The following is a 27653-nucleotide window of genomic DNA, read 5'->3' as shown; positions in this document are numbered from 1 at the left end:
TCATTGCACACAGACTGATGCATTCAAATGTTTATTTCATTTAATTTTGATGATTTGAAGTGGCAACAAATGAAAATCCAAAATTCCGTGTGTCACAAAATTAGAATATTACTTAAGGCTAATACAAAAAAGGGATTTTTAAAAATGTTGGCCAACTGAAAAGTATGAAAATGAAAAATATGAGCATGTACAATACTCAATACTTGGTTGGAGCTCCTTTTGCCTCAATTACTGCGTTAATGCGGCGTGGCATGGAGTCGATGAGTTTCTGGCACTGCTCAGGTGTTATGAGAGCCCAGGTTGCTCTGATAGTGGCCTTCAACTCTTCTGCGTTTTTGGGTCTGGCATTCTGCATCTTCCTTTTCACAATACCCCACAGATTTTCTATGGGGCTAAGGTCAGGGGAGTTGGCGGGCCAATTTAGAACAGAAATACCATGGTCCGTAAACCAGGCACAGGTAGATTTTGCGCTGTGTGCAGGCGCCAAGTCCTGTTGGAACTTGAAATCTCCATCTCCATAGAGCAGGTCAGCAGCAGGAAGTATGAAGTGCTCTAAAACTTGCTGGTAGACGGCTGCGTTGACCCTGGATCTCAGGAAACAGAGTGGACCGACACCAGCAGATGACATGGCACCCCAAACCATCACTGATGGTGGAAACTTTACACTAGACTTCAGGCAACGTGGATCCTGTGCCTCTCCTGTCTTCCTCCAGACTCTGGGACCTCGATTTCCAAAGGAAATGCAAAATTTGCATGGTTGGGTGATGGTTTGGGGTGCCATGTCATCTGCTGGTGTCGGACCCCCTTTTAGACCAGTTGATCTGCCGTTTCTCTTCTGCTCTGCCCCCCTCTCCTTCGTGGAGGGGAGGGGGGGGGGGAGGTTTCGGTGGCCACAGATGAAGCGCTGGCTGTCCAAAGTCGGGACCCGGGGTGGACCGCTCGTCTGTGCATCGGTTGGGGACATCTCTGCGCTGCTGACCCGTCTCCGCTCGGGATGGTTTCCTGCTGGCCCCACTATGGACTGGACTCTCACTATTATGTTAGATCCACTATGGACTGGACTCTCACTATTATGTTAGATCCACTATGGACTGGACTCTCACTATTATGTTAGATCCACTATGGACTGGACTCTCACACTATTATGTTAGATCCACTATGGACTGGACTCTCACACTATTATGTTAGATCCAGTATGGACTGGACTCTCACTATTATTTTAGATCCACTATGGACTGGACTCTCACTATTATGTTAGATCCACTATGGACTGGACTCTCACACTATTATGTTAGATCCACTATGGACTGGACTCTCACACTATTATGATAGATCCACTGATGTGGGATCCCCCCCCCCCACACACACACACACATCTTGTAGCGTCCCGGAAGAGTTAGTGCTGCAAAGAGTTCTGGGTATTTGTTCTGTTGTGTTTATGTTGTGTTACGGTGCGGATGTTCTCCCGAAATGTGTTTGTCATTCTTATTTGGTGTGGGTTCACAGTGTGGCGCATATTTGTAACAGTGTTAAACTTGTTTATACGGCCACCCTCAGTGTAGAATGTATCGCTGTTGATGAAGTATGCGTTGCATTCAATTGTGTGTGCGTGCAGAAGCCGATCTGCACTTTGTTAGAATATTTAACAAATTGGACCAAGCTATATTTCTAACAAAGACAAATCAGTATTTCTTCTAGATTTTCCAGAACAAAAATTTTAAAATAAATTCAAAATACTTTGAAATAAGATTTAAATTTGATTCTACAGATTTTCTAGATTTGCCAGAATATTTTTTTTGAATTTTAATCATAGTAAGTTTGAAGAAATATTTCACAAATATTCTTCGTCGAAAAACCAGAAGCTAAAATATTTATTATTCTTTACAATAAAAAAAATAAAAAAACATTTACTTGAACATTGATTTAAATTGTCAGGAAAGAAGAGGAAGAAATTTAAAAGGTAAAAAGGTATATTTGTGTAAAAATCCTAAAATCATTTTTAAGGTTGTATTATTTCTCTAAAATTGTATTTCTAAAAGTAATAAGAAGCAAAGTCAAAAAATAAATGACTTTATTTAAACAAGTGAAGACCCATCCATCCATCCATTTTCTACCGCTTATTCCAAGTGAAGACCAAGTCTTTAAAATATTTTCTTGGATTTTCAAATTCTATTTAAGTTTTGTCTCTTTTAGAATTAAAAATGTCGAGCAAAGCGAGACCAGCTTGCTAGTAAATAAATAACATTTAAAAAATAGAGGCAGCTCACTGGTAAGTGCTGCTCTTTGAGCTATTTTTAGAACAGGCCAGCGGGCGACTGATCTGGTCCTTACGGGCTACCTGGTGACCGCGGGCACCGCGTTGGTGACCCCTGCCCTAGTATATACAATAATATAAACCAAGTCATTGTATTTCATTTAGGATTATTTCATATCTTCATTTAAATAAAAATATATTTGTATCTTTTTTAGATACAGTCAATAAATAATGTGACCATGTATCATAACATGGAAATCTAAGAGAACGTGTTGTGGATGATTGTGGACTGGGAATTTTTTTAATTTTATTTTTTTTACACATTTTTATAAAAATAAAAATAAAAAGTTTTCTGACGAATTTTACATTTTAGACGATTTCTCTTCTTAGTTATTATTTCTCGGGCTGTAGAAAAGAGCCGCTCACAGGGCACAGAGGAGGCGTCAGTGCGACACAGTTCACGTATCGATCACGTGACCAAAACAGCTCATGATCAGTCAGGGCCGGCCCGTGGCATAGGCCGTATAGGCAAATGCTAAGGGCGCCGTCCATCAGGGGGCGCCACGCCAGTGCCACAAATGGAGAAAAAAAAAAGTTGGTACTATTATTTCTAAATACAAAAAATAATCCCACGTTAATTAAAATGCAAAGTAAAGCCTATTTAATAGAAATATTATTTGTTACAACATTACGCCCCCTCCTCCCCCCGCACGGTGCGCCCCCTCCCTTCCCGTATCATGACTCTTTTTGGACGTCACCACATCAAAAAATCAACACAAGATGTCAAAACGGCCAAAACTGTCAGGTGCCCAGGGAAGAAAAAAGAGAAAAGAAGAGGAGGAGAAACGAGAAAATACAGAGGTAGCAGGTAGGTAACGTTAGCCTACATGAAATTATTTGTCTGTTACAGAATGTGATAGTAACCTGGCTTTTTAGCATTAAGCTAATGTTACATGATTCGGCAATTGCTTCTGTTTTAACTTTGGGTTAATATTGTGGAGGGGGCTAAATTGTTATGGAAAATAATAATGTAATGTTAGGTAATTACAGTACTCCCACCTTACATTCCTCAGGGACATTTGTATTAGATCTTTTAAGCAGGTGTTTTTTGTTTACATTATTGCCTTCTGGTTAGCTAATGTTTGCCCTGCAAGTAATAGTCACTTTTCCACCCCTTTATATATTAGGTATAGTTGTAAGTAAAAAAAAAAGGTCAAAGACAAAGCTATTCGGGTTCTTGTGAGTATATACACTTCACTGCCGATGTGGGGGGGGGCGCCACCTAAAATCTTGCCTAGGGCGCCAGATTGGTTAGGGCTGCTCAAAACAATGAATACAATAGGAGCACCAGGACAGGTGGGAAGAAAGTCTGAATGATCTTTTATGTATTTTATTTGTCATTTCTGTGAATATATTTTTAATTACAAATATTTTGTGTTGATCCTTTTGAGTGTCTGGAAGCTGTGGACTAGAACACACTAGTATGGAAAACGATAGAAGTATTAAGTCTCACATTTCAGTTTTGCAGTTCCTCTCTTTGTGAGTCCAAGGCGACTTTAGAGAGTTTGAGGTAACTTTCAAATGTCCTTGAGCTGAGGAAGGTAGCAAAGAGGGCCTGGAGGATCAGAGCCGGCCACATCTTCTTCAGCACGGGTCTGGAGATGTCAATCCAGAAGCGGAGGGTGTTCCCCTTCTCCGGCATGGGCGCCGTGTTGTACCTGGTGGCCAGGCCGACGTTGACGGGCAGGGCCAGGATGATGGGGTACACGCCGCCGCCGACCACCGCCGCCAGGGCGCCTCTCAGCAGCACGCAGCCCGGGCACTGGAGATCCCCCGACAAGAGCGGGCTGCTCACTATGGCGTTGTAGAAGACGTAGGTCGACATAAAGGGCAGCACCGCCATCGGCAGGCTCGAGGCGATGGTCGCCTGTGTGACGTTCAGGACTCGGCGGTAAAAGCTGTTGGCGAGCAGTCCCGCCAAAGCGGCATTCCCGCCCACGTACACAGGTCCGTACTTGAAGATTTTCTGCTCGGTGTCGGGCAGTTTGTGGAAATTGCTTCCCATTAGTTGGGCGATCGCTGACCTTGAGAGCGTCTTACCAGCCACGCTCTCCTGCAAGTCGTGGTCAGACATCCTCCAGGTTTTGCCGGTGGGTTAAACTGTACCTCAACGCACCATGTTTTCACCACAAATCAACGCGAGACCTCCGCGCGATTAAGTCCTGAATTATGTCTGTAAGGAGTACATGTGGAGCCCATCTTGTTGAGTAAAATACCTAATGCATTCCTTATTGAGTATTGTACTGTAAATTACCTCATTGATCACATTTGTATTTCAGTAACATGCGACATAACAAAATAGACGGAAGTACCTGGAAAACTAAACGCAGGGCACTACAACTCGGGCCACTTGTCATGGGCGTGGTTTTTTCGTGAATCACGTGACCACAAAGACCATTCCGTTGAAGTCCATAGCATTCGCCATCTTTGATAAGAGTTTCGTCGACGACATCTGAGCAAATATTGTCTTTGGAGCGCTGATAGGTGTACTCCTGGGACATAGTGTCCATTTAAAAGAGGTAAGGTTGGCACATTGACGACCTGTTTGTGTAATTAATGATGTACTCTCATGTAGCCAGTTAGCGTCTCCAAGCGTCGACGACAGGCCCCGGCATGGTGGCGCTTGCTACAAAAGCTAAATGCTAACGTCGAACATTTCCTCGCGTCAATATTTTTTTATGTACGTTCTTAACGTGGCTTACTATTAGTAGCTTGAATATTGAGGGATTATGGAAATTGGGTTGAAATGTACAAACTAAAATAATGGCGCTAATCTTCCTGGCCTAGCTGGGCCTAGTAAAATAGCAGACGTCAGCTGCGATCAGGTTTCAACCAGTTCTAAGCACACCATGTACGTGCGATTGTATTCGTGCTCATTTGTATTACCAAAAGTTATTAACGGTTTCTAAGCCCCATGAGTGTTTTGAATAATCGCATTATGTGTTACAGTTAAAGATGGCCGATAAATGCTTTAAAAATGTAATATAGGAAATGATCGGTATCTGTATCGTTGTTTTTCTTTTCAACATCAAAAACACAAGATACTTACAATTAGTGCACCAACCCCCAAAAACCCCTCTCCCATTTATACTCATTCACACAAAAGGGTTGTTTATTTCTGTTATTAATATTCTGGTTCCTACTAGGGATGTCCCGATCCAGGTTTTTGCACTTCCGATCCGATACCGATACTAACCAATACCGATACTGACCGATACTGGCCTATCCGAGCATGTATTAAAGTTTAAAGTTTTTTTTTAGCCTACTCAGTTGTCAGAATCATGTTGAAAATGGTTTTAGTACTCTTGATAACAACTAGCCAGCTGAATTAGGTGAGTTTGAATAATACACAATGGTTGGTAACAAGAAACTGACCTGTTTATTCAAGGATAAACACAAAATAGACAAAATTATTCAAGACAAACAAAAATGGCATAATTGAACAGTAACAAAGTGAACAGTATAAAGTGCAAATAATGCTGTACACATTATTAAAAAAAGCAAAACACACAAACAACCGGAGTGGGATAAAATGTCTCTAACTCAGCATCAATACTTGCTCTTGAACAAGTGTAAACTTAAAAAAAGAAAAATAACTATTTACACACTTCCTTCAATTGTTGCCCCCCCCCCTCTGACTGCAGTCCGAGCATAATGGGCAGATGTTGGATGGTGCATCGAAAGCCCACTTTACACTCTTTATTCATTATATATCAATACAGTCCGTAAGCACACATGATTTTGCTTGCTGCTGGTCCACTAATAGTACCTTTAACAGTTAATTTTACTCATTTTCATTAATTACTAGTTTCTATGTACCGTATTTTCCGCACCATAAGGCGCCCTGGGTTATAAGCCGCGCCTTCAATGAACGGCATATTTCAAAACTTTGTCCACCTATAAGCCGCTCCGTGTTGTAAGCCGCATCTAACTGCGCTAAAGGAATGTCAAAAAAACAGTCAGATAGGTCAGTCAAACTTTAATAATATATTAAAAACCAGCGTGATGTGGGCGCGCATGGAGTCGTATATCAACATGGACGGAGCTGTGTGAAAAAAGCCACCCGGCCTCTTCGCGTAAACTTACCTTAACCACTCGCTCATCTTTTCTTCATCCAGCCATCCCTTCAAGTTAGCTTTTATGATGACGCCGGCTGGAAAGGTCTCTTTTGGCAAGGTCTTCCTTTTGAATATCACCATGGGTGGAAGTTTCTGGCCATTAGCATGGCAAGCTAGAACCACAGTGAAGGATGACTTCTCATTCCCTGTGGTGCGAATATTCACCGTACGTGCTCCCGTTGTATCCACAGTGCGGTTCACAGGAATATCAAAAGTCAGTGGAACCTCGTCCATGTTGATAATGTTCTCTGGCCGGATCTTTTTTTCAGCTATCTTGTTTTTACAATATGCACGGAAAGTAGCCAGCTTTTCTTGAAAGTCTTTAGGCAGTTGCTGTGAAATAGTAGTCCGTGTGCGGATGGAGAGATTGCGTCTTTTCATGAACCGGATCCCTGTCGCTTAGTAGGAGCCATTTTGTGGTCTTTACAGATGTAAACACACAAAGGAAATGAAACGTAATATCCGCGCCCTTCTTCTTCTTCTACGCGGGCGGGTGGTTGCTTACAGTAGAAGAAGAAGCGCTTCCTGTTCTATGGGGGCGGGTGCTTACCTTGGCGGTTGCTTGCGTAGAAGAAGAAGCACTTCCTCTTCTACGGGGAAAAAAGATGGCGGCTGTTTACCGTAGTTGCGAGACCGAAACTTTATGAAAATGAATCTTAATATTAATCCATATATAAAGCGCACCGGGTTAAAAGCCGCACTGTCAGCTTTTGAGTAAATTTGTGGTTTTTAGGTGCGGCTAATAGTGCGGAAAATACGGTAACTGTTTTTATATTTTACTTTCTTTTTTATTCAAGAAAATGTTTTTAATTTATTTATCTTATTTTATTTTATTAATTTATTAAAAAAGGATGTTATCTTCACCATACCTGGTTGTCCAAATTAGGCATATTAATGTGTTAATTCCACGACTGTATATATCGGTATCGGTAATTAAAGAGTTGGACAATATCGGATATCGGCAAAAAGCCATTATCGGACATCACTATTAACAGTTAAAGGGTATTCAGACAATGCGTAACATGGCCGTCTTTGTGAAAGAAAGGACATGCCGTTCTCCCAGTGGTCGTTAAGATACTTTCAGTTTGTTTGACGTGAAGCTTACTTTTTGTATTTAATTATAGTGCACTGTGTGTGCTTTTATGGAAATGTACATTTCACCAGTGTTTTTCAACCACTGTGCCGCGGCACAGAGAGATATCGTTTGGTGTGCCGTGGGAAATTATGTAATTTCACCTAATTGAGTTGAAAATATTCTTTGCAAACCAGTAATGTCTGCGCTGTCAAGAGCTCGGCAGAGCACCGTATTTTTCGGACTATAAGTGCGACTTATGTGTGAAATTATTAGCACATTACCGTAAAATATCAAATAATATTATTGATCTCATTCACGTAAGAGACTAGACGTATAAGATTTCATGGGATTTAGCGATTAGGAGTGACAGATTGTTTGGTAAACGTATAGCATGTTCTATATGTTATAGTTATTTGAATGACTCTTACCATAATATGTTTAACATACCAGTTGGTTATTTATGCCTCATATAACATAACACTTTTTCAGCCTGTTGTTCACTATTCTTTATTTATTTTAAATTGCCTTTCAAATGTCTATTCTTGTGTTGAGTTTTATCAAATACATTTCCCCCAAAAATGCGACTTATTCTCCAGTGCGACTTATGTTTTTTTCCTTTCGGCTGGTGCGACTTATACTCCGAAAGATACGGTAGCTGTTTAATACTCTTCCATATCAGTAGGTGGCAGCAGGTAGCTAATTGCTTTGTAGACGTCAGGAACATGATTTGTCGTGATCACAATCAATCAATCAATGTTTACTTATATAGCCCTAAATCACAAGTGTCTCAAAGGGCTGCACAAGCCACAATGACATCCTCAGCTCAGATCCCACATCAGGGCAAGGAAAAACTCAACCCAATGGGATAACAATGAGAAGCTTTGGAGGGGACCGCAGATGTGGGGACACCCCCACCCGGGGCGACCGATGCAATGGACGTCGAGTGGATCTAGCATAATATTGAGAGAGTCTAGTCCAGAGTGGATCTAACATAATATTGGGAATCCAGTCCATAGTGGGGCCAGCAGGATATATGCAGACGACAGTGAAAATAAAACTGAACTGGCTGCAAAGTAAACAAAAACAGAATGCTGGACGACAGCAAAGACTTACAGCGCGTGGAGCAGACGGCGTCTTCAAAGTACATCTCTACATGACATGACAATCGACAACAAAATAGGAGCACCAGACAAGAACTAAAACACTCCACACAGGAAAACACCAAAATACTGGTCGTGACAGTACACCTAATTTGAGACGAGCTACAGTGCATGGTTGGTTATGGTTTGAATTTGTATCCAACAATTGCGAGAACGACTTTTTACTGTCAATATCGGGTGCCGGGTTTAATTTGTTAGTTTTCTGCTAGTGGTGTGGCTTGGGATTTTTTTTCAATGAAAAAAATGTGCCTCGGCTCAGAAAAGGTTGAAAAACACTGCATTACACCAAGTTCACATGTTTTTCAAGATTTTTTTTCTACCATGAAAATCTTCACAAATATTTTGCTGCCACGGTTTTGACAATCATGTATACCATTTTGTTTTGTAAGAATCTGACCCAACCCAAATGTTTCATGTTCTTTTCAGATGCGCCATTGTACACAGCTGCACTCCCCGGGTGTTTGGCTTGACGAGTACAGCTGGGAGGAAAGAATGGACTTTCGCAAACGAAAGATGCGAGATTCGCACAGTAGTGAACGAGAAAACAAATACAGAAGAAGTAACAGACACTGCAAGACTAATGATGGGTAAATAGCCTTGTTGTGTGCAGTCTTTGTTAGCCATTGTATTTTTATCATGTATGATCGTTAGGGTGTTATTGTCAGTAACCTTGTGTCATATAAAAAATGTCATTTTTGGTTTAGTGTACACCGCAATAGGCACATCTTTTGTAACATTGTATTATTTTTCTTATTAGCTGCATGTTTTCTGTTTAATAAAAGGGGACCAATGATGATTTTAATCTAAGCCTACTAGTCTGTGTATGTCTGCAAGATGTACATTTGTGGAGGCGTTACCAGATTGCAAATGAAACACCACACCCTCTTCAAAAGTGACAGTTATTTTTTTAATAAACTGCATGAACCAAATAGATTCACCCTGTCAAAACATTAGGTACACATTCCGATCGATTCAAACCTGCATAAAAGAGCGGCTTTTAGCAACATTTGTGCCTCTGCATTTCACACGTCAGTGTTATTGTACGCATGCCAAGATTAGATAGAAAATAACACTAAATCAGAGGGTGAGACACTTTACCCCATTTTAAGAATTAATCAAAGAAATAATTCAACACATTGAGTCTATTAAAGTGCTAAAACTGCCCGGAGTCAATTGTCAATATACCAGTGTGCAGCTTTTTAAACATCACAAAACACTTTTGTTTTAGAGGGAGTTAGATTTTGTGTTTTGTTTGTTTTCTTTGCTGATATTTTAACCTTTTTTAAATACACAAACAGGGTTGTTTTTTAGAACTTTGCATTTCCTTTCTTTTTAAAGGAAACATTCTAATATTTGTTTAAATTTTTTTGTAACAGCTGAATGAGCAGCACAGTAAAAGCATAATTAGATATTAATGAATTAATTAGAGCAATTAAATGTGTATGCTTTATTATCCGACTAATCATTGATGTTGACTAATTGACTATCAAAATAGTTAGTTGCAGCCCTACTGGCCGCTAGCACATACTTAATCATGTTTCCCCTAAACTGCTAGATACCTGTGGCGGTGGAGGTGTGGTCACCGTGACATAGTCATTTGCTATAATGATACAATTTTCTTGTCGAAGGCTCAATGTATACATTTAAAACAAATAGTCTTCACATTTTTTTAATCGTTTTTTTCATATTTTCAGTTGTTGCTGCTTTTTGTACAATGTACTTTGTTGAGATTTTTTCAAGTGTTTACAGACTTTAAATGACTTTTTAAAAAATTAAAAACGACTATCAACAAACATAGCATCTTCTACTGGTGTTATTATAGAATGTAGTTGTGTTTAGAGACTACTATTGCAAGAACACATCTGTTGGGTATGACAGGTTAGTTATGTACACCTTTGCATAATATTGTATCCCTTTTTAACATTAAAGACTAAAGAAAGAAATATAGATTAACTTACAACAAAGAATAACTTAACATTGTTTTTTTGGTATCTAACAAAAAATATTTGAAGTGTATACATTTGTCTGCAATAAAAATAAAAATAAATTTGTAATCCTTATTTAAACTAAACATTTTTGACTGACTTGAACCATTGGAAGCTAAAATATAAAATAAGCTCAATAAAAATACATTAAAATTGATCAGCAACAATAACTCCGGAGCACAGTATACAAAGCGCTTTAACCTACGAAACATCCATCCAGCCATCCATTTTCTAATGCTTGTCCCTCCTGGGTTGTAAAGCAGGGTTTAAGGCATGATACTGATAAAGCATGTTACCTGGGATCACACTGCACTCCTACATGGTGACCTGCCTCACTACCTGAGAAGAACTGCTACAGACGTGTATACCAGACAGTCATTTGTCTTATTTTGCCCGAATGATTATTTGTAATTGTGAGAAATAAGCTATTTTAAACTTTTATTGGTAAAATTAGCTAGCCAGTGATCTTGGTGGTGGTGGTTTTTGTTTTGAAAACATGTTTGAGCCGGTGACATACAGCAGCTTTAACTAAACTTTTTTTTTGTTCTTTTGGGGGATTTTGTAACTGTTTAACAGGCTCTTCCTGGAGAACCGCTGTTTAAACCACAGTCTTGAATCGCGTGGGAGGCCAATCATGGTCCACAGTTTGGAGACGGCCTATGCAGAGGACAGCCGTGATTGTTCCCTCAAGGACAGAGATCGCGACTGGCACCATTATAGCAAGTCGTCTGGACGCAGCGGGCTCAGCGGCCGCAGTCACAGAAGCAGGCGAGACAGAAGGCACAGGCGTAGCCACTCTCGCCACAGGTCCTCTTCGGTACGAGAACTTCTTTTCCCTTTTACTTCTGTCTGTACCACAAACCATCATCAGGGCCATTATCACTGGTGCTTAGCCATTGCTAACACTGGTTTATTTTTCTGTCATACTAAAATGATTTCTAGTACTAAACATGTGTAGCGTAGGTGTTAAGGTAATGTACTGGAAGAGGATTTAATACTAATGTTGTAACTGTAAGCTTATAATGAAATAGAAATGAATGAATGATGCTGTTTTAGAAGACATACATGTTATCAATCAAGTTCACTTTTTTCCTGTGCTACTCTGAGAAAGTCTCTCATCTGAAAATCTTGTTGCCATGTTTTTCTTCTGTAACGCACACTATGTGGTGGCTGGCGCCCAATTTCTCGATGGGGCTGAATTTGAATTTGCTGCGCCGTCCATTCGCCTGGCGGTGTTACTGAACGGGCCGAAACTGTCCACCCCCGCAACTCCCCCCTTGGCCTGGTTGAATGAATGACGATGTCGCGTTGTGGTGGCCTGGTGCTGGCTGGCTGACTGATGGGTTATTGATGTGATGGCGGATTGCGGCGGTTCGGATGCAGAGGAGGAGCCATCGCCGCAGGAAAAGATCCAGGAGTGTTGAGGATGATGACGAGGGTCACCTCATCTATCACAATGGAGACATGCTGAAAGCGAGATGTATAGAATATACACTTTTTTTCTACTGTTCACATTTTGTTTTTCTCACACTCTTGTCTGGTGTTTATTTCTAAATATTTCATAGATATTCATGTATTTTGCCCATTAGATTACATGCTACATTAGGTTTGCTACTGCACTTGTAACATAAACATTGAATTGTATGGCATTATTCTCAAGCCAGTTGAAATAATATAGTTTAACAGTGCAGTCAAGCAGCCACAAAGCAATGTTTCACTTATCACTGCATTGTTTCTAACTTCCTTTTTCTATCTTGTGTAGATGAGATTGTGAGTACTCTCGGAGAGGGTGCCTTTGGGAAGGTCGTTGAATGTGTTGATCACCTAAAGTAAGAATGGATATTGCTACTTTGAATTTTTTTCCCCATCCTATTTTCATATCCGATTTTAATTTTTGTCCTCATGTGTTTAGTAATGGTGCTCGAATGGCTCTGAAGATCATTAAAAACATTGAACGCTACCGAGACGCAGCGAAGTCTGAGGTAGCTGTGCTTGAACAGCTCAAGTCTCTGGACTCGCAGGGCAGATAGTGAGTAATTACACACACAACGCTAATGAGTTAGCAACACTGACAAACCAGATACTTACAGTTGTCTTTCTTTTTAGTGCGTGTGTTCACATGCTGGACTGGTTTGACTATCATGGTCATATCTGCATCGCCTTCGAGCTGCTCGGTCTCAGCACTTATGATTTCCTCAAGGAGAACAACTTTCAGCCTTTCCCCATTGAGCACATTAGACAAATGGCCTACCAGATGATCCACGCTGTAAAATGTGAGTCACTCGAGAAGCTTGGAGTGATTTTATGTTGATTTTTTTCAAAAGAGCTGCCAAGTTATTTTTCGCCACTAACTGGTACCTTTTCCTCGTCTATATTTAGTTCTCCATAAGCATAAGCTCACTCACACAGACCTGAAGCCAGAGAATATCCTGTTTATTGAGTCAGAATATGAGCTTCGGTACAATTCATTAAAGGTAAACATGTTTTCACTCTTTCTTTATATTTATTATTGTTGTACATTTATACTTATTGATGCCGTTTGATAAACATAACCTTGTTTTATCTCTAGAAACGAGATGAAAGGACATTGAAGAGACCAGACATAAAAATAGTAGATTTTGGAAATGCCACATATGAACATGAGCATCACACATCTGTGGTGTCCACACGTCATTACCGGGCCCCTGAAGTCATTTTAGGTATATGATGATTTATTTAACATTTTAAAATAAAGCTCCTTTTTCGTGAGTGTCCATTTTGATTTACAGATCTCGGCTGGGATCACTCCTGTGATGTGTGGAGTGTGGGCTGCATCCTCATTGAGTACTACCTCGGTTCAACTCTCTTCCAGGTTTGTGGCCATCAGGGGCATAAAGGAAAGGAGTGTCACTCAAAAGTGTTAACTACTTTGGTTTGCTTTCACATTTAGACTCATGACAGCAAGGAGCATCTTGCAATGATGGAGAGAGTCCTGGGCCCTATTCCTACAAACCTCCTTCATAAAAGCAGGTAAGGGAAAAACATTATATATTTGGGAGAAGGCCAACAAACAGCATTTGTTATACTATGGTGACTTTGTCCAAATTGTTTTTGTTATACAGGAAACACCGGTATGTCCACCGGAACAAGCTGGACTGGGATTTTGACAGCTCATCTGGCAGATACGTCAGGAAACACTGCAAACCACTCAGGGTGAGAATGTCCTTTAAACCAGTGGTACCCAACCTTTTTGTAACAGCGGATCGGTCAACGCTTGAAAATGTGTCCCACGGACCGGGGGGGGTATTTTATTTTTATTTTTGTCATAAAAAAATACAATCATGTGTGCTTACGGACTGTATCCCTGCAGACTGTATTGATATATATTGATATATAATGTAGGAACCAGAATATTAGTAACAAAGACACAACCCTTTTGTGCGAATGAGTGTAAAGGGGGAGGGAGGTTTTTTGGGGTTGGTGCTCTAAATATAAGTGTATCTTTTGTTTTTTTATGTTGATTTAATAAAGAAAAAAATAAAATTATTATTATTATTATTTTAATTTCTTGTGCGTCCCGGTACCAATCGATCCATGGACCGGTACTGGGCCGCGGTCCGCTGCTTTAAACCACCAGTCTTGTTTTGACTCATTGGCTAATGCCCATAGAACTATAACCATGTAGAACCCATAGAATACTAAGACTAGTTACCTAGAGGGACAGGCCGTGGTGTCAAATTGAGCTTAAATACTTCTAAGGGCCTGTCCCCACAGACCCGTTTTTTGGTGGAATCGGTGAAATATGTACAGTTTCAACTTTTTATCCCGACGCAAAGAGTGTTTTTGCTGGTCTGAAATGAAACTTTTTGAAAACTGGCTCTAGATGCCGCCTCCCTCCCGCCCTGTTGCTGCCCCGACAATAAAGGCATGCTCAAAAGCTGTGATTGTCATGTACAGTAGTTACTATTAGCTCTATGGCAACAAAACCATCTATCAACTAGACATGCAGTACAGACACATTATACAAAATACATGTCATATTATTTTAAATACAATGTCAAGCTCGGGCCACTAGAAGAACAAGTGTTTTTCTCCTTTAGTACTGTACACTACTGCTAAAATAAGTTATTTACTGTACTATTATGTGCTAGTGACGTTTAATTTTGTAACATTTTTTGTGCAATGAGAACAAGACTATGTTGGAGAATTGTGCGGTGTCAACAATGACAACTATTTATTTGCTTTGGTATTGGATACTATTCCCTTTTTAAAATAGTGCACATAAAGTATTAAACAATAAAATATGACATACATCTATATTAACACAATCCAAAATCCTCTTCTTCACTTCCACATTTGCGGGCACTCCTTGGTGTTCTTCATTCTGTATGCTATGCGGCTGTTTTGTGTCTCTAAGTAAACAAACTAGGATGTTTCATCACCTCGTAGCAGCTCACTCGTCAAGATTAAAGTATGGTTAAACCTACATAAGCACATTTTTGCTTTTAGTACCGTATTTTCCGCACCATAAGGCGCCCTGGGTTATAAGCCGCGCCTTCAATGAACGGCATATTTCAAAACTTTGTCCACCTATAAGACGCCCCGTGTTATAAGCCGCATCTAACTGCGCTAAAGGAATGTCAAAAAAACAGTCAGATAGGTCAGTCAAACTTTAATAATATATTAAAAACCAGCGTGATGTGGGCGCGCACGGAGTCGTATATCAACATGGACGGAGCTGCGTGAAAATAGCCACCCGGCCTCTTCGCGTAAACTTACCTTAACCACTCGCTCATCTTTTCTTCATCCATCCATCCCTTCGAGTTAGCTTTTATGATGACGCCGGCTGGAAAGGTCTCTTTTGGCAAGGTCTTCCTTTTGAATATCACCATGGGTGGAAGTTTCTGGCCATTAGCATGGCAAGCTAGAACCACAGTGAAGGATGACTTCTCATTCCCTGTGTTGTGAATATTCACCGTACGTGCTCCCGTTGTATCCACAGTGCGGTTCACAGGAATATCAAAAGTCAGTGGAACCTCGTCCATGTTGATAATGTTCTCTGGCCGGATCTTTTTTTCAGCTATCTTGTTTTTACAATATGCACGGAAAGTAGCCAGCTTTTCTTGAAAGTCTTTAGGCAGTTGCTGTGAAATAGTAGTCCGTGTGCGGATGGAGAGATTGCGTCTTTTCATGAACCGGAAACCTGTCGCTTAGTAGGAGCCATTTTGTGGTCTTTACAGATGTAAACACACAAAGGAAATGAAACGTACGGTAATATCTGCGCGCTTCTTCTTCTTCTACGCGGGCGGGTGGTTGCTTACAGTAGAAGAAGAAGCGCTTCCTGTTCTATGGGGGCGGGTGCTTACCTTGGCGGTTGCTTGCGTAGAAGAAGAAGCACTTCCTCTTCTGCGGGGAAAAAAGATGGCGGCTGTTTACCGTAGTTGCGAGACCGAAACTTTATGAAAATGAATCTTAATATTAATCCATATATAAAGCGCACCGGGTTATAAGCCGCACTGTCAGCTTTTGAGAAAATTTGTGGTTTTTAGGTGCGGCTAATAGTGCGGAAAATACGGTAATCTGCTCCAAGAGGTAAATTATCGCTTGTGTGACTGTGGGCTTTCTGGAGAAGTTATAGGATGAGGTGAGTTTCAGTAGATGAAGAATCTTCCAACGCCACTCACGGCGAGGCATGTATGATGTCATTTTCAACCCGGAAATTTCCGCATGGATGTGACTCGCTGTTGATAGGACACTATGGGGACACATTTATTTTTTTTAGCCCGAAACAACAACGTTGCTGCCCTAAAATGAGTTAATACTTTGATTATACGATACAAACAAGTTGCAATGGTAAAGTGCAAGTTCTGTAGTTTTTTAAAATCTAAGAATTGCAGGAAAACGTCAAAGTCTGCCTCCGTTCTCCATATTGTTTTGTAATTTACAATACATTCTATTTCCTTCTCCCTCCAAATAGCGTTACATGATGTCTCAATGTGAGGATCACCAGCAGCTATTTGACCTCGTAGAGAAGTTGTTGGAGTACGACCCAGCCAAGCGCATTACCCTGGACAAGGCCCTCCAACACCACTTCTTCTCCTGCTACCAAAAGAGCAGCAGCAGCAGCAGCAGCAGCAGTGCCAGTAAAAAACACTGAGCACCTTATCACGTAACCTCAGAACCGTCGCCATCCTCCAGCCTCAACGTCCTCACTCTCTGGGAGAGGTGGGCGTATGCCGACTGTATCAGTCCCCTGCTCCACTTTGCCAAGAACATCTCATCATTTGTTCTCAGTGTATATATTTATTTGCCATACTACAGTCTCTGGGTGCTCTGATAGAGCTGCAGGTTTTTATTTTGTTAATCATTGTTTAAATTCTCTTTTTGCATTGTACAGTTCCTAAAATGTATTAACCGTTAAATTTATATGCATTTGTATCACCAGCTTTGTATTGTAAAAAGTTATTTGGGGGCACAGAATTTGTCATATATTTTTGGGGGTTTTGACTGCTTTTGCTGTTTCTTGTATGTTTTCTCAATAAATGTGACCAGTTGAATCATTCAGTGTTTTGTCATCACATACCTGCCAACTACTCCGGTTTTCCCGTAATTAGTACGGTTTTCATCAACCTATTCCGGGTTACGGTTGCAGTGATAAAAAATACGGTTTTTCATTAATTAAAAAAAATAATTTTTTAAATGCGCGAGGCTATTTATAGCACCGCTGCCAAGCACGAGGCACCAGTTGCCATTGTTTCCAAACGAGCGAACGATCATGGAATCAGCCGGAGAAACATCGCAAACGAGTCTTAAACCGAAAGGAAAACTGCAGTCATTCCGTGAAGAATATTCAAAAGCCTATCCGGGAATAATTATCTGTTCCAAAAAGGGTGAAAACTACACGAATTGCACCTTGTGCAGACAAGATTTTTCGATCGGACACGGAGGAATTAGCGATGTAAAAGACCACGTTGGGACAAAAAAACACAAGTCTAATGCCGTTGCTAGCGATACAAGTGGAAAACTTTCAACGTTTTTCGGATTTTAGCCACAAAAAGGTAATGACACCAATGTTATCTATTGGAATTGTTTAGTACTGTTATACTGTTAAAAGTGTTTATACTATTTATGCTTTCAAGTCCAAGTTGAAGAAATCTTGTTAAATAAAATACAGAAGTATGTCCTTAATATTTTTGCAGTGCTATTTCTGTTGAAAAGTTCAAATGATTACATTAGAGATGTGATGTGCCACTTTTCAAGTGTCTGATGGCTTCAATTAATTTTCATTAATTTTTCATATTTTGAATTCTTTTGAAAGGTTTACAAAAAAACGACATTTGAATTGTAATTCCATGCTATTGACAGGACTATTAATTTTAATGAAGTTAGCTTACCATGTTTACAGTATGATCATTGTGATAGAAATGTGAATTTTAGGCACAGAATATTTTTTACAATTGAACAAGGCAGTAGATTATACAAGCTTGGACAGAAAGTTAATAATGACACCAATTTTTTTTTTTAATGGAATTGTTTAGTACTGTTTTACCATTTGTTTACTGTAAAAAGTGTTTATACTGTTTATACGTTCAATGAACAAATTGAAGTCTTGTGAAAGGTTGACAGGATAACTGGCATTAACTGTCAAAATAATTTCAAACTATTGAAGTTAGCTTACAGAATAAACATGTCAATCAACCCATATGATTTTTGCTGTAATATTTTTGTTTTGAAAAGTCACTGTGACTGATAGAAAAGTGATGGTTTTAGCAACATTTTAACCTGTCTGAATGCTAATAATCATTTTGCGTCGGGGGGCGAAGCCTGAACCCCCCACCAGGACTTTGTCCTGGACCTACCGGGGCCTGCGGCCCCTGGACCCTGGCTACTAGGTTTTTCTGATTTCAAAAGTTGGCAGGTATGGTCATCACTTGAGAACATGCAGTAGGCAGGTCTATCCACACAGTGGCAGCAAAACGCTTTTTGAAATCACAGCATGACTGAATTTAAATTTGAATGCAAAAAAGAAGATCGAGGAGCTTCAATTCCAATTTAGTAACTTGACTTCAAGTGTACATAATATTGCCGTAGTGTTGATTATAAGCCATTACGTCATGGCCAATCTGCGTCGTCCCACGTGGTCAGGGGGGCGGTCTTATCCGGAGTTGAACACTGAACAACTTTTAATGAGGCAAACAATTGGATGCATCGGCAGTTGCTGACTTGAGTCACTGCGAGCTCCACGATAACCGCCACCTCCTCGCATCTGTTTGCGGTGCACACGCCGGGGCTTCGTAGTACTCGATGTGGATGTAGTGGCGTTTTCAGACACACCAATATTTTAAACCGCTCTTTCCAACTTGTAAAGCAGGATTTCAAGCATGGACTCTTTCGGCGACTCGGCGGGGGACAACAAGAAGCCCCCCGCGTGTCAGTGCGCACCCAAGCCGGCTGTCTACCGCTGGTGTGCCGGTCCGCCCCTGGCCGTGTGCACGCTGCTGTCCCTCTGCTCCGTCAGCCTGTGTCTGCTGATGGGCCTCAAGACGCACCGGCTGGAGCAGCGGCTGCACATGGAGATGGACCGAGTGTCCGCCTTCCATCCGCCGCTCGGGGCTCTCCTCAACCAGGATGGGAGCCTGAGCGCCTCCGTGGGGAAACTCCTGGAAGAGGTACTCGTCTTACTTCTCATCTTGACTTTACGCGCTGTGCGTAAACAAAAAAAAAAGTGGTGCACTTTACGCACGCGCTTTTCTGGTCATTGTGTCCCAATCATGTGGAGTTGTCAAGCAGACTTGCATGTGTGCAATTAGTTTGTGGTCTGAAGTGCAATTAAGTTGACATGAGGGCTGAAACTAACCACTGCACTTACATTTAATGGGGAGAAGACTGAGACCTGATTTCAGGAATATTTCAAATATTCTGCTTAACTGTGTCTGTGTTTAGTATTAGTGACGTCCCACCAATTTAGAGTGTGATACATAATCATGTTTAATAATAATAATTACCTTTATTCTCTCCAAGGAGAATACATACATACATACATACAAATCAGGGCCGGCCCGTGGCATAGGCCGTATAGGCAAATGCTAAGGGCGCCGTCCATCAGGGGAAGCCATGCCAGTGCCACAAATGTTGGAGAAAAAAAAAAGAAAAAAAAAGTTGTTACTATTATTTCTAAATACAAAAAAATAATCTCACGTTAATTAAAATGCAAAGTAAAGCCTATTTAATAGAAATATTATTTGTTAGAACATTACGCCCCCCCTCCTCCCCCCGCACGGTGCGCCCCCTCCCTTCCCGTATCATGACTCTTTTTGGACGTCACCACATCAAAAAATCAACACAAGATGTCAAAACGGCCAAAACTGTCAGGTGCCCAGGGAAGAAAAAAGAGAAAAGAAGAGGAGAAACGAGAAAAGACAGAGGTAGCAGGTAGGTAACGTTAGCCTACATGAAATTATTTGTCTGTTACAGAATGTGATAGTAACCTGGCTTTTTAGCATTAAGCTAATGTTACATGATTCGGCAATTGCTAATCAATAAATAGCTAGTTCTGTTTTAACGTCGGGTTAATATTGTGGAGGGGGCTAAATTGTTATGGAAAATAATAATGTAACGTTAGATAATTACAGTACTCCCACCTTACATTCCTCAGGGACATTTGTATTAGATCTTTTAAGCAGGTGTTTTTTGTTTACATTGTTATTGCCTTCTGGTTAGCTAATGTTTGCCCTGCAGGTAATAGTCACTTTTCCACCCCTTTATATATTAGGTATAGTTGTAAGTAAAAAAAAAGGTCAAAGACAAAGCTATTCGGCTTCTTGTGAGTATATACACTTCACTGCCGATGTGGGGGGGCGCCACCTAAAATCTTGCCTAGGGCGCCAGATTGGTTAGGGCCGGGCCTGATACATACAGTTGTGGTCAAAAGTGTACATACACTTGTAAAGAACATCATGTCATGGCTGTCTTGAGTTTCCAATCATTTCTACAACTCTTATTTTTTTTGTGATAGAGTGATTGGAGCACATACTTGTTGGTCACAAAAAACATGAAGTTTGCTTCTTTTATGAATTTATTATGGCTCTACTGAGAATGTGCTGGGTCAAAAGCAGTGACGTGCAGTCAGGCCCGGCCCTAACCAATCTGGCGCCCTAGGCAAGATTTTAGGTGGCGCCCCCCCCCCCCCCCCCCCCCCCCTCACAAGAAACCGAATAGCTTTATCTTTGACCTTTTTTTTTTTACTTACAACTATACCTAATATATAAAGGGGTGGACAAGTGACTATTACCTGCAGGGCAAACATTAGCTAACCAGAAGGCAATAACAATGTAAACAAAAAACACCTGCTTAAAAGATCTAATACAAATGTCCCTGAGGAATGTAAGGTGGGAGTACTGTAATTACCTAACGTTACATTATTATTTTCCATAACAATTTAGCCCCCTCCACAATATTAACCCGACGTTAAAACAGAACTAGCTATTTATTGATTAGCAATTGCCGAATCATGTAACATTAGCTTAATGCTAAAAAGCCAGGTTACTATCACATTCTGTAACAGACAAATAATTTCATGTAGGCTAACGTTACCTACCTGCTACCTCTGTCTTTTCTCGTTTCTCCTCCTCTTCTTTTCTCTTTTTTCTTCCCTGGGCACCTGACAGTTTTGGCCGTTTTGACATCTTGTGTTGATTTTTTGATGTGGTGATGTCCAAAAAGAGTCATGATACGGGAAGGGAGGGGGCGCACCGTGCGGGGGGAGGGGGCGTAATGTTGTAACAAATAATATTTCTATTAAATAGGCTTTACTTTGCATTTTAATTAACGTGGGATTATTTTTTGTATTTAGAAATAATAGTACCAACTTTTTTTTTTTTTTTTTTTTTTTTTTTTTTTTCTACAACATTTGTGGCACTGGCGTGGCGCCCCCTGATGGACGGCGCCCTTAGCATTTGCCTATACGGCCTATGCCACGGGCCGGCCCTGTACACTTGTAAAGAACATCATGTCATGGCTGTCTTGAGTTTCCAATCACTTCTACAACTCTTATTTTTTGTGTGATAGAGTCATTGGAGCACATACTTGTTGGTCACAAAAAACATGAAGTTTGCTTCTTTTATGAATTTATTATGGGTCTACTGAGAATGTGCTGGGTCAAAAGCAGTGACGTGCAGTCATGGAAAGAAAAAAATGTAAAAAAAAATAAAAAAAAATTATGTATCCAGTGATTATACTATAAAGTTATTTTCCATTTAACTTCACCAGTTTTAGATTATTTTTATTCAAAATCGCTGAATTTTCACATTTGCCGTTCAAATACTGAGAAGAGACGGTGCGGTGAACAGAAGCCAGTTGAGGCACGTCACTCAGTGCCTCAACATGGATTGCGCAATGACTGGGCTAACTGCTGGCCTGCTGTGCAGTGAGACTGTATTGCTATATGAATTATATTATACATTTCCATAGTTTAGTTAGCTGAGGTATATAATGTACAGTGTATTTTGTCAACAACTGTATGTGTGTAACGTATTTCTTGTGCTGAGCGATCATAAAACAGCTGCAAAAGACGCACTGGCTGAGGCTCGCCTCCTGCACCCCCGCCGTAGAATTGTTATATCAACTAAAGCCCACACTTAAACTTTCCACGTGCAAGATTGAATCTATTTAAAAAAAAAAATTTCATAAGAAGCCAAAAAGTGCAAAAACAATAATGTTCGTGTTGGAGGAGTTGTGAATGACTGCAGGGACACAACATTAGGTACACCTGCAGACTGCAGGTGTATCTAATTCACAACTCCTCCAACATGAACATTATTGTATTTTTGGCTTCTTATTAAATAACTTTTGTAACCTATTTTCATGGGCTTTCCTCTTTGTGATGTTAAGTTCCTGTTATGCGCTGTTATACAGTATATGCCTTGAGCTCTTATTTTGAAGACGCTAAGAGCGGAAGTGATGTCACGTTGCGGAGGTTTTTGAAAGAAGGTAAATAAAGTGGTCCTCGTGTAAACCGGAGCCTCCGTGTTTGTTATTTTGTAGTTTCATACAGTATAGGCCACATTTATAAACCCTCGGTTACACTTTTTTAAATAGATTCAATCTTGCACGTGGAAAGTTTAAGTGAGGGCTTTAGTTGTGGACTTCATTTATAAGTAAAGGTAAGACTATAATGACGTTTTTTTTAATTAAATGTGCTTTTTTGTGTGCTACAGTTTGTATGTGTAAAGTTAAAGTTAAGTTAAAGTAGCAATGATTGTCACACACACACTAGGTGTAATGAAATTTGTCCTCTGCATTTGACCCATCCCCTTGATCACCCCCTGGGAGGTGAGGGGAGCAGTGGGCAGCAGCGGCGCCGCGCCTGGGAATAATTTTTGGTGATTTAACCCCCAATTCCAAGCCTTGATGCTGAGTGGCAAGCAGGGAAGAATGCTGGTATGAGCTTTTAAACATAACCCGTTAACTGCTGCCAATCAAATGGTGAATAAGATACTCTTTAGGGTTCATATGTTTGTAAATCTGACTGTGATGAAGTCAGTGCCTCACCAGCCATCAACCTCACTGCACGTCACTGGTCAAAAGTATACATACAGCAATGTTAATATTTGCTTACATGTCCCTTGGCAAGTTTACCTGCACTTTTGGTAGCCATCCACAAGCTTCTGCTTGAATTTTTGACCACTTTTCTTGACAAAATTGGCGCAGTTCAGCTAAATTTGTTGGTTTTATGACATGGACTTGTTTCTACCGTCAAGCATGGTGGTGGTAGTATTATGCTCTGGGCCTATTTTGATGCCAACAGAACCAGTGCTTTACAGAGTGTAAATGGGACAATGATAAAAGAGGATTAGCTCCAAATTGTTCAGGACAAGCTAAAATCATCAGCCTGGAGGTTGGGTCTTGGGCGCATTTGGGTGTTCCAACAGGACAATGACCCCAAACACACCTCAAAAGTGGTAAAGGAATGGCTAAATCAGGCTAGAATGAAGGTTTTAGAATGGCCTTCCAAAAGTCCTGCCTTAAACATGTGGACAATGCTGAAGAAACAAGTCCATGTCAGAAAACCAACACATTTAGCTGAATTGCACCAATTTTGTCAAGAGGAGTGGTCAAAAATTCAAGCAGAAGCTTGTGGATGGCTACCAAAAGTGCAGGTAAACTTGCCAAGGGACATGTAAGCAAATATTAACATTGCTGTATGTATACTTTTCACCCTCACATTTTCAGTAGAGCCATAATAAATTCATAAAAGAACAAACTTCATGAATGTTTTTTGTGACCAACAAGTATGTGCTCCAATCACTACATCACTAAAAAATAAGAGTTGTAGAAATGATTGGAAACTCAAGACAGCCATGACGTTCACCATGCTTGACGGTAGGTTTGGTGTTCCTGGGATTAAAGGCCTCACCTTTTCTCCTCCAAACATATTGTGGCCAAACAGCTCCATTTTTGTTTCATCTGACCACAGAACTTTCCTCCAGAAGGTCTTATTTTTGTCCATGTGATGTCAGATGCAACAAACATTGTAATGCTCATTGTTTGTCTGCAGAAAGTCATGATGCTCGTGCCAAAGATGCGATCAACGCGAGATGTCGGCCAAGAGTGCGCCTGTCCACCAGGTATGTGTGTGTGTGTGTGTGTGTGTGTGTGTGTGTGTGTGTGTGTGTGTGTGTGTGTGTGTGTGTGTGTGTGTGTGTGTGTGTGTGTGTGTGTCAATGCCAATCACTGTGAATGGGTCAGACTTCCAAAAGCCCATTTTCTCTGAACTGGACGTGTTTTTCCCTCCTCGCTGTCGGAGTCTTTAAGTATGATCTGAGCTCTTATTTTGACAGCAGCAGTCAAACATTGCTGTCAGTGAGTGGGAGATGCTCTCTTTGATCCAGTTGGATTCCCAATGCAGAGGACAGCATGTGATGCACGTTGTGTACCTCGCTCTTCATTCCCACACCACTGGAATGGAAGTGTTGCATTTATACACGTCATTGTGTGCTGTTGGGTCAACTTTTATTGGGTTTACAAGAGGAAATCATGTAAGGTGCAGAAGTTATCAAGTATTGGCCGGAATGTAAGAGAATTCCTCATTTTTAAGTCTTGTTCTTGGAAAAAGATAGCTGCATTAACTTCAAACGAGCATCAATACCCCTCCCTTGTTGTTTGCTAACAACTTTTGTGTCAAGTGTTGTTGCTGGATCACACTGCTGTGTGTGAGTGACATCTTCTAATTAGGTTAAAGAGGTCATAGCATGTTTTTTCATGTACTTTGTTGTGGTCTACATGACCTTTTAATGGTGGTGCGTTGGCCCATATTTTGCATAGATTTTGCTTCACGGACAGTCCACAAGCCCCTTTTTGACTTGAAAATGAGAAATGTATTTACCTGCAAGAGACCTCCTCCACGCTTCGCTCCCTCCAGCTGCGTCCCAAGCTAGGCTTGGGCAATATGGCCTAACAATAAAATCTCTGATTAAAAAAAAAAAAATACATATAATATATATTTGTGTGTGTGCGCGTGTGTATATATGCATATATATTAGAGATGGGGGAAATAATTGATTTTTAGATGCATCGCAATTCGGACTTGGACGATTATAGAATTGATTAGTAAACGTCTATAATTTATTTATTGTAAATAACGTAATGCAGACAGTTCTGCAGCGAGCCACCTTATTGAGAGATCCGACCAGCTCCTTATTTTAAGGCACTTGTGGTCCAGTTTTGCAGACATTTTCATTAATTTAATAAATGTGAGAATTAATTGTTTCTTATTCCAAATGAATATTTTTTTTAAAAGTTGCTTGTGGTATGTATGTATGTATATATATGTATGTATGTATGTTTATATATTAGGGATGTGCAAAAAGCCATTATTAATGGCTTTTTGCCAATATGCCGATATTGTCCAACTCTTTCATTACCGATACCGATATCAACAGATACTGATATATACAGTCGTGGAATTAACACATTATTATGCCTAATTTGGACAACCAGGTATGGTGAAGATAAGGTACTTTTAAAAAAAAATATATAAAATACAATAAATAAATTAAAAACATTTTCTTGAATAAAAAAGAAAGTAAAACAATATAAAAACAGTTACATAGAAACTAGTAATGAATGAAAATGAGTAAAATGAAGTGTTAAAGGTTAGTACTATTAGTGGAGCAGCAGCACGCACAATCATGTGTGCTTACGGACTGTATCCCTTGCAGACTGTATTGATATATATTGATATATAATGTAGGAACCACAATATTAATAACAGAAAGAAACAACCCTTTTGTGTGAATGAGTGTAAATGGGGGAGGGAGGTTTTTTGGGTTGGTGCACTAATTGTAAGTGTATCTTGTGTTTTTTATGTTGATTTAATAAAAAAACAAAAAACGATACCGATAATAAAAAAAAATGATACAGATAATTTCCGATATTATATTTTAACGCAATTATCGGCCGATATTATCGGACATCTCTAATTATTAGTATTTATTTCTATTTAAAAAAAATGGTTTGAATGTTTGATAATATATTTTTGCACAATCAGACAATATTTAAGTTAACATAATTTGCGATTACATGGACTACATTTTTTTTTTTCTACCAAAATAGAAATAAAGAATACATTTCGTAAGAAAAGTTACATTACTTTATTGATACATTTTATTTCCAGGCTTTCGAGGGCCAAATTACAATGAAGCGACGGGCCACATCTGGCCCCCGGGCCTTGAGTTTGACACCTGTGCATTACAGTTACATGCACATGCGTCATGGCCAATCATGCCAATTTAGACAATAACGTCATCTGGATTTTTAAACTCCCACCCTCATACTGTAAGGGTGTGAAAGGCAGCCGTTAGAGCAGGTGAAAGTTGTTCACAAGTGGAATTTCTGGCCTGTCATCAACACATTCTGTTTTGGAGTGTGTGTGTGTGTGTGCGTGCGTGCGTGCGTGCGTGCGTGCGTGCGTGCGTGCGTGCGTGCGTGCGTGCGTGCGTGCGTGCGTGCGTGCGTGCGTGCGTGCCTGCGTGCCAAGATGGAGCGCTGACTTGACCGTGCACAGCCAACGCTACTGATGCAGTTAAAGTAAGTCGTGCTGCAATGCACGCGCCTCATAAAAAGTTGACTAGGACCAGCCTGTTTCTAGAATGTTTATGCATTGTGTTCAAATCCCACCACGTACTTCTTTAGATGAGTTGAGCTGTCAAATGTGCAACTTCTTTATTTTTTGCCCTTTTTCTGCCGTGGAGCTCTGGCGTGTTGTGTACTTGAAAGCAAAGCTTGTTTGTTGCTGCAGCCGAGGAGCCTGTGGACCTCCTTTTGTTTTCATCTCCGCAATTAGATTGCGCAATATAGATTTGTTGGTCTTTTTCTGCACGTTGTCCTGCTTTGTTGTCCTGCTCAGGGCATGAACCATGTCCTGCTTTTTCTTTGTGTGGCACGCAACAAACGGAAAAAAAAGTTTTACAATGCGCTAGCACGTCTTTTTTTTTGGGGGGGGGTTCACAAGATTTTATCGCGGCCTACCAAATTGCACAAGAGAGAGGTTTATAAAATAAATAAAAAAAGACAAATTAGTTCATTTGAACCAATAGAGAAATATAATAAGTGATGAATCAGGTTTACAAACCCCGTTTCCATATGAGTTGGGAAATTGTGTTAGATGTAAATATAAACGGAATCCATCCATCCATTTCCCACCGCTTATTCCCTTCAGGGTCGCGAGGGGTGCGGGAGCCTATCTCAGCTACAATCGGGCGGAAGGCGGGGTACACCCTGGACAAGTCGCCACCTCATCGCAGGGCCAACACAGATAGACAGACAACATTCACACACTAGGGACCATTTAGTGTTGCCAATCAATGATTTGCACATCATTTTCAAGCCATATTCAGTTGAATATGCTACAAAGACAACATATTTGATGTTCAAACTCATAAACTTTATTTTTTAGAATTTGATGGCAGCAACACGTGACAAAGAAGTTGGGAAAGGTGGCAATAAATACTGATAAAGTTGAGG

General features: G+C 40.4%; 3 protein-coding genes across 3 annotated transcripts in view; 2 read left to right on the top strand and 1 right to left on the bottom strand.

Moving 5' to 3' along the window:
- Positions 1-3628: 3628 nt before the first annotated feature.
- On the bottom strand, positions 3629-4584 carry tmem126a (transmembrane protein 126A). The gene has a single exon (XM_061930649.2). It carries the CDS (start codon positions 4386-4388, stop codon positions 3771-3773), a length of 618 nt encoding a protein of 205 aa, XP_061786633.1. The 5' UTR covers positions 4389-4584; the 3' UTR covers positions 3629-3770.
- An 82-nt stretch (positions 4585-4666) lies between these two features.
- LOC133577091 (dual specificity protein kinase CLK4-like) lies at positions 4667-17195 on the top strand. Its single transcript, XM_061930647.2, has 13 exons — positions 4667-4833; positions 9094-9254; positions 11229-11469; positions 12036-12132; positions 12415-12481; positions 12565-12681; positions 12759-12925; positions 13032-13126; positions 13222-13351; positions 13421-13503; positions 13582-13661; positions 13754-13844; positions 16609-17195. Exons 2-13 carry the CDS (start codon positions 9094-9096, stop codon positions 16786-16788), a joined length of 1509 nt encoding a protein of 502 aa, XP_061786631.2. The 5' UTR covers positions 4667-4833; the 3' UTR covers positions 16789-17195.
- A 1674-nt stretch (positions 17196-18869) lies between these two features.
- Positions 18870-27653, top strand: part of col23a1b (collagen type XXIII alpha 1 chain b) — a 467238-nt gene continuing 458454 nt past the window's right edge. The window contains 2 exon segments of the mRNA XM_072912513.1: positions 18870-19300; positions 24187-24256. Of these exon segments, the coding sequence (XP_072768614.1) occupies positions 19013-19300; positions 24187-24256 (358 nt within the window). The 5' untranslated portion in view covers positions 18870-19012.

This window comes from Nerophis lumbriciformis, linkage group LG36, assembly GCF_033978685.3.
Source record: "Nerophis lumbriciformis linkage group LG36, RoL_Nlum_v2.1, whole genome shotgun sequence".
Taxonomy (NCBI): domain Eukaryota; kingdom Metazoa; phylum Chordata; class Actinopteri; order Syngnathiformes; family Syngnathidae; genus Nerophis; species Nerophis lumbriciformis.
Note: the sequence above shows the minus strand (reverse complement) of the source record. Positions and strands in the feature narration are given on the sequence as shown.